General features: G+C 51.3%; 1 protein-coding gene across 1 annotated transcript; it reads right to left on the minus strand.

The window, feature by feature from the left end:
* Window positions 1–1,955: 1,955 nt before the first annotated feature.
* Window positions 1,956–5,644, minus strand: LOC136966267 (N-lysine methyltransferase SMYD2-A-like; the record flags this gene model as incomplete). Its single annotated transcript, XM_067260734.1, is given in 5 exon segments — window positions 1,956–2,081; window positions 3,016–3,076; window positions 3,844–3,954; window positions 4,598–4,661; window positions 5,167–5,644. Coding segments are annotated over 5 exon segments (535 nt in total), but the record flags the coding sequence as incomplete, so codon positions are not given.
* Between the last annotated feature and the right edge of the window lie 1,974 nt (window positions 5,645–7,618).

A 7,618-nucleotide genomic window follows, 5' to 3' on the forward strand; every position in this document is an offset into this window, starting at 1 on the left:
TACTAGACTGAGACCTCAGAGAAGCCTCCTTCCACTCCTGATGAAGACTAAAATACCCCCGACATGCCAGACTCACTACACTCCATTCACCAGACCCAGCAGCTAGTCTGTCAGGGAGAGAGGGAGAGAGACAGGGGGAGAGAGAGACAGGGGAGAGAGAGAGAGAGGGGGGGAGAGAGAGAGACAGGGGGGGAGAGAGAGAAAGAGAGGGAGAGAGACAGGGGGACAGAGAGAGGGAGAGAGACAGGGGGAGAGAGAGAGAGAGAGACAGGGGGAGAGAGGGAGAGAGAAAGAGAGGGAGAGAGAGAGACAGGGGGAGAGAGGGAGAGAGAAAGAGAGGGGGGGAGAGAGAGAGACAGAGAGGGGAGAGAGAGAGAGTGGGAAGGAAGGAAGGAAGGCGTTGGTAGAGAGCCACATATAGATGTACTACCAGGGCAGACCAGCGGGAATGTGAAAGTGGTCAGCACTGACACATCCAATGAAGCGGGACATGGAATGTTAGGTGTGTGTGTCTGTGTGTGTGTGTGTGTCTGTGTGTGTCGAGTGTCCCACTGGGGCAGTTACGTGTTAAGGGCGTCAAGCCCTTAATGTCAGACAGCTATGTGCTTCTGTGTGCACCTGCTTAGTAGCAGACAGCTGAGTGTGTGTGTGTGTGTGTGCGCGTGTGAGTGTGTGTGAATGCGGACAAGCGAGAGGAGATTAATTAATGCTTATAAAATCCACACACCTGGGGAAGCAGGTGAGAGGACAAAGAGAGACAGCAACTAGAGAATGCTACAGTTCACAGGGTGCCATGTGACTTCCTTATGTGACTCAGGGTGCCATGTGACTTGCCATGTGACTCCCTCCCATTTCTCCTCTATTGTAACATCCTCCTCCCCCCCATTGACGAGTTCTCGTCCCACCCCACTAACACTGCCACCGATACCTTGTTAACCACTTTAACTGCATCACTTGACTCTCTCTGTCCCCTGTCAACCAGGCCTGCACGATCTTCTCCCTCCTGCCCGTGGCTTACGGATGTTATTCGTGAAGAACGGTCCACCCTTCGGGCAGCTGAGAGGAGATGGCGCAAGTCCAAAGGCGGTCTGGACCTTGATAAGTATCACTCCCTCCTCAAATCCTTCTCTTCTCACATAACTGGTGCTAAAACCCTCTACTTCTGAACAAAATTAACTCCGCTTCAAACCCCCACAAACTTTTTTCTACCTTCTCCACCCTTCTTAACCCACCTCCCCCACCCTCCCCCTCCACCCTGACAGCAGACGACTTCTCCTCCTTCTTTGAGAAAAGTCGCCGACATTAGCAGTCGGTTCCCTAAACCCACCTTTCCTACCCTCTCACCTCCATGACTGACCCAACTAAATGTCTAAACTCTTTTTCTCCGCTGTCTGAGGCAGAGATCTCTGACCTCATTCTCTCTCATCGCCCCACCTCCTGTCCCCTTGATCCTATCCCCTCCCCTCTCTTTCAAACCATCTCTCCCTCCATCATAACTTTTCTTCTCCATGTCCTAAACTCCTCTCTTACCTCTGGCACCTTCCCCTCTGCCTTCAAACAGGCTAGAGTTACCCCTCTACTCAAAAAAAACCCTCCCTTAACCCTGCCGTCCTCCAGAACTACAGACCGGTATCACTGTTACCCTTCCTTTCAAAAACAATTGAACATGCTGTATCTAACCAACTGTCTAACTTTCTCTCTCAGAACAACCTGCTTGACCCCAACCAATCGGGCTTCAAGACTGGCCACTCCACAGACTGCCCTCCTTTCAGTCACCACTGCCCTCCAGTCTGCCAGAGCCACTTGTGTGAGACCACACCCCTTGCCTCTGTTGACTCCGCCCTCTCCCCAGTCACCTGTCCAAACAGCACAGTGAGAGCCTGACTCCGCCCCCTCCCCAGTCACCTGTCCAAACAGCACAGTGAGAGCCTGACTCCGCCCCCCTCCCCAGTCACCTGTCCAAACAGCACAGTGAGGAGCCTGGTCGTCAGGGAAGTCGATGTGTTTGGAGTAGAAGTGGTGGAGGGCTGCAATGTCTGTCTGGTTCATCTCATCCTTCTCGTTGTCCAACTTATCTAGATCTGAGGAAGACAGAGGGGAGGGAGGGAGGGAGGGAGGGAAGAGAGAGACAGAGAGAAGAAGAGAAAATAATTCCAAATGGAGGATTAGAACAAGGAAGTGGTTAGGAGTAGCTTTGGGTCAACCTGAGTCACATCAGAGGCTGTAACAGGGCAGGCTAGCTGACTCCTACTAGCCACACATGCTAATGTCAGTCACACAGAGACTGTAGCAGGGCAGGCTAGCTGACTCCTACTAGCCACACATGCTAATGTCAGTCACAGACTGTAGCAGGGCAGGCTATCTGACTCCTGCTAGCCACACATGCTAATGTCAGTCACACAGAGACTGTAGCAGGGCAGGCTATCTGACTCCTGCTAGCCACACATGCTAATGTCAGTCACACAGAGACTGTAGCAGGGCAGGCTAGCTGACTCCTGCTAGCCACACATGCTAATGTCAGTCACACAGAGACTGTAGCAGGGCAGGCTAGCTGACTCCTGCTAGCCACACATGCCTAACGTCAGACACACAGCAGACTGGGCTGGGAAAAAGTTGTCAGGAGGCAGGCCATGTACTTCTAGAAAGTCCTCTCGGTGTGTGTGTGTGAGTAAGTGTGTGACAGGTGTGAGGAATGAGGCACTGCTGGGGGAGGGCGGCTGTGGTCCTGACTAGCCCAGCTGGGAATGTTGAATGCAGTCAGGAGGACCAGAGCTCCAGGCGTCCAGCAGAGAGGATCTGACCCGGCCTGTGGCCGTGCAAACGGGCGCTGGGTCAGGGAGAAGCCTGTGGAGGCTGCCTGATCCCAGACAGAGAGCCCAACGGTGTCACAACGCCTGACCTGAAGCCAGGGTATTATTAGACACTAGAGAGCACCACTCCCTGCCAACTGGGTGAGGGGAAGAGGCTGACACGTGTAGGTACGCACACACGACACGCCGTAGCAGGTATACTTACGAGCTTCAAACTCGGTGAGTAACAGCAGCCTCTCAGACGGTGTTCTCTCTGTGGTGACTTTCTGTGGGGTGGAGTGTGGGGGGTGACATGTTAAAGCCAGAGTGTGTGTGACGTGACCATCACACGACCACTGCCTGTCATCTCTCCACTGGCACCAGACGCGTACTGATGAGGAACAACAGGCCTCGTGGCTGAAGGTACTCCGGGAGGTGATAAAACCCCTGGTCAGGTTATACAGCACATTGTCTGTTTCATTCAGGAGGAGTGGGAGTAAGTAGATGTTAGCCTCTCTCTCTCCCTTTCTCTTTCTCCCTCCCCCTCTTTTTCCCTCCCTCCCCCTCTCCCCCTCTTTTCCCTCCCCCTCTCTCTCAGCCTCCCTCTCCCCCTCCTTTCTCTCTCTCTCTCCCCCTCCCTCCCTCCCTCTCTCTCCCTCCCCCCATCTCACCCCCTCTCTCATAAATGATGGATTAACAGCAGCAGGAGTGCTCTCTTCTCTCCTCAGTGCTGCTCTGTGACCTAAGCAAGCGCTCCACTTTCCAAACCCCCTCTGCTCATCTCCTCTTTCCTCGCAGGATGGCTGGAGTTAAGTGGAAGTAGGGAGAGAGAGAAGAGTTCCTCTCCTTGCTGTCCTCGTCCACTGTAGCTGCATAACAGAGAGCAAGAAAGCTCTCCTACTTGACACACATCTCCCCTCTGCCTCTCTCTGCCTCTCTCTGCCTCTCTCTGTCTTAAGTCTATTGCAGAAATAGTAGTGTCTCGCTGGAGAAGGGAACATGTTTAAAGGATAACATTGCGCACACACACATGAACCCCCACACACACACACACCTGTTTCATGATGATTCTGGCCACCAGTCTGACAGTCTCTGAAGGACACCAGTTCTCCCCGTAGGAGCACATGGCAGAGCACTCCAGCTTGTGCATGGCCCAGTCCCCCTTCTGCAGGAGGGAGGGAGACAGAGAGAGAGAGAGAGAGAGACAGAGAGACAGAGAGAGAGAGAGACAGAGAGAGACAGAGAGAGAGACAGAGAGAGAAAGAGAGAGAGAGAGAGAGAGAGAGAGAGAGAGAGAGAAGAGAGAGAGAGAGAGAGAGAAAGAGAGACAGAGAGAGAAAGAGAAAGAGAGAGACAGAGAGAGACAGAGAGAGACAGAGAGAGACAGAGAGAGTGACAGAGAGAGACACAGAGTGAGAGACAGGGTGAGAGACAGGGTGAGAGAGAGAGAAAGAGAGAGAGACAGAGAGAGAAAGAGAGAGAGAGAGAGAGAGAGAGAGAGAGAGAGAGAGAGAGAGAGAGAGAGAGAGAGAGAGAGAGAGAGAGAGAAGAGAAGTGAGTGTCCTGTGGGGTGAAGGCTTATTTTCCTGGGGCCTGAGAAGCAATAAGAATGCTCAATTGTGAGTAATGTGGGCCGCGCGTTGGTGTATTCTGGGATGTTTATAGACCTGGTTACGGTCCAAACGTGACAGGAGCCAGGGGGATGAATCGTCATAGCAACTGTGAGCGCAACTCTACACTCTCTCTCTCTCACATCAGGGAGAAATGCCTGGTGTTAACCCAGCCTGTCTACACACACACACACATACCTGACAGTCGATATTGCAGTAGTAGGCTTGTTTACACTTGCCACACTTGGAAAGACCTTCCCTCCTGAAAGAAATCATGAGAAGTAACATGATAAGCATGAAAATGAATCCTGGCCTTTGACAATTAAGAATGAGTCCAAAAAAAAGGTTGAAGGAGACGCGGCCAGATATATATAGAGTCCTGACCTTTATTCAGCACCTTCTGCCATCCACACAGTGGTGGTTGTGAAATGTAGTTCGTTGCATTCTAAGAACCAACTTTCTAGCAGTTTTGGAATGTCTCAGCAATACTGACTGTCTTATCTCTCTGCAAGTCTGAGAACTTCGATCAAGTTCTCCAGACCAAGCCGAAAGGTGACAGTAGCATTTAAAAGCACTAGTGTTCTTTGCTGTCATTAATTTTCGTGTATAAACAAAAGCTGGTCAGATAGTTCGATGCTCTACCGTACATTAACCAGTTAGCAAGCGATGTCTAGGAAGAGGAGGGATTCACATGCTACCGCGAACAGAAACCACTCTGATTCTCAATCAATCAACTTTCTTGTAGTGACTGACAAGCAGATCCATACCTGGTGAAGCAGAATTCACAGTGTGCGCCCCTCTCGTTCACTGTCAGCACGTACGAGAAAGCTGGACAGCTGAACACGAGGTCCCCAACCGCAAAGTGTTTAATGGCCCGCAGTCCTCTTCCTTTGCCTGGACTGAGAAACCTCTCGGTGCCCTCAATACCCTCGTTCTTCATCTTGATATTGCGGTCCGGTAGTCTGTCTAACTGGGCTACTCTTTAGACGGCTAGCTAGCTAGCTTCTTACAGCTTGCCCTGACAACGTCCACAAGATACGGATCTGCAAGATAGCTGTGTTGGCTAGCTAGGTAAACAGTCCTGGTCTCTCTGACCGGAGATTTTATCTTAAAACGTGGATTAAGCAAATGTTGTCAGTCTATGGGCGAGCAACGAAGCTAGTCCTGTCCACCCCATGAACGTTGTCCTAGTTCTCGCAAAGCTAGCTAGCTAGTAAGCTTGCTAGCCTAGCACTCCTGTCTCATATGCTGCTTGTACGAGCACAGCTGTCAGGTCAGTAGACTGACGCGGCTGGGTTAGGGAGGCTATAGGTCCTAGAGCCGTCGTGTTTCATCATGTTGAGAGGGAAACACAACAAATACTAGATTTACAGTGCCACCGCGTGGTCCTTATGGACGCAACATATACAGCACGTACATTTGGTCTACAATCAGAGATGGCAAAAGTACACACATTTTCACTCAAGTTAAAGTCAAGAAGTATGGGCTCTGACATAGTTTATACTCAAGTAAAAAGTAGCCATAACCACACCTGTTAGACGTCAAATCATATTAATAATACATTACTATAAAAATACGAATTCTAAACAGTGAACGCTCTGAGTGAAAGGAGAGGAGAGAACAGAGAAGCAAAAATGATCCTCTATCGCCACTCAGTGGTTGAAGTTGGCAAATGCAGACTCTCCTCTCATAAGATACATTACAGGCTACTGTACTAACGAAGCGAGAAGGTATGTAGAGGTAGGTAAGTGAGATGAGATAGTCTAACAGCAGGTGGCGCTGTGGGCTGAAACATCGGCATCGGCTCGTATGGAAACCAGACGGTATCAGCCAGGATAAAGGTGCTGACCTATGCAATCTCGACACACAAACACACACACACGCCCATACTTCATCATATTTGCCCTGCTGGACGAAGATTTTACCCCTCGCCTGCGTCTGAAAGTATTATCTAACTCCCCCACCCCGCCCCCACGCCCTACATGGCGGCCATAATTCAATTTTTTCAATCTTTCTAATCTAAAGAATTTGTTTTCATTTTTCTAATACTATCACAGAAAGGCACAGTGGTGGTGGAGGTTGGGGGGGCTCCATTTGTGAATATTACTAAACCGTTTGATTCCTTGTCTTGATTAATAAGAGAGCCACTGCTTCTTTGAGCTCCTCCACCCCTCTCCCCTCTCCACTCCTCCCCTCTGCCTTACATCCCCTTAGAGTCTGTGGACCCAATGCTAAAATACAAATTTAGATTTAAAAAGACAAAGAGCGTATGGGGGGAAATTATAAATCCAAGATGGATTAGATGGGTCCAGATTGTCATTTTGTATGAAAGAAAATGATAAGGAATGAGACTAAAAACCCAACCCTCCACAGTGTAAGTAGATTTACTTCTTAAGGAGAAGCTCAGTTATGATCAAGCATTTCAATCAAGCAGCTTCCCAGTCCATCCCTCTAAACCGTCCCTCGACAAAACCCATCCAGGCTTAACTGGGCCCTGAGTCCTCTCAATTTAGACCTTCATCAGGAACGTGTGCCCCTTGTCTTGTTTGTCAGATATTATTATTTTTCTCCTCCTTCAAAACTCGTCTCTTCGGAAAGACCCGGGCCTCCGTCCTCCTCCTCCCCCGGCCAGGCTGGGTGAGGCTGGCCTCCCTCCTCCTCCCCCTGGCCAGGCTGCGTGAGGCTGGCCTCCGTCCTCCTCCTCCCCCGGCCAGGCTGGGTGAGGCTGGCCTCCCTCCTCCTCCCCCTGGCCAGGCTGCGTGAGGCTGGCCTCCATCCTCCTCCTCCCCCTGGCCAGGCTGCGTGAGGCTGGCCTCCGTCCTCCTCCTCCCCCTGGCCAGGCTGGGTGAGGCTGGCCTCCCTCTTCCTCCTCCCCCGGCCAGGCTGCGTGAGGCTGGCCTCCGTCCTCCTCCTCCCCCGGCCAGGCTGGGTGAGGCTGGCCTCCCTCCTCCTCCCCTGGCCAGGCTGGGTGAGGCTGGCCTCCCTGGGTGAGGCTGGGGCCCAGCAGGGATATGAGGAGGGCAGAGGTCGGTTTTACTAGAAAATATATTGACGTTCCCATTTTGAGGCTTTTGTGTGCATACCGTCACACATGTCCTCAAACACACACAGACACACACATGCACACCTAAACACGCACACACACACACACACACACACAAAACGCAGACAAATTCCCTAGTATCGAGCAGATGAGAGCGTTTTGCTGGGATTTTAACC

This window comes from Osmerus mordax, chromosome 22 (assembly GCF_038355195.1).
Source record: "Osmerus mordax isolate fOsmMor3 chromosome 22, fOsmMor3.pri, whole genome shotgun sequence".
In the NCBI taxonomy this organism is placed as follows: domain Eukaryota; kingdom Metazoa; phylum Chordata; class Actinopteri; order Osmeriformes; family Osmeridae; genus Osmerus; species Osmerus mordax.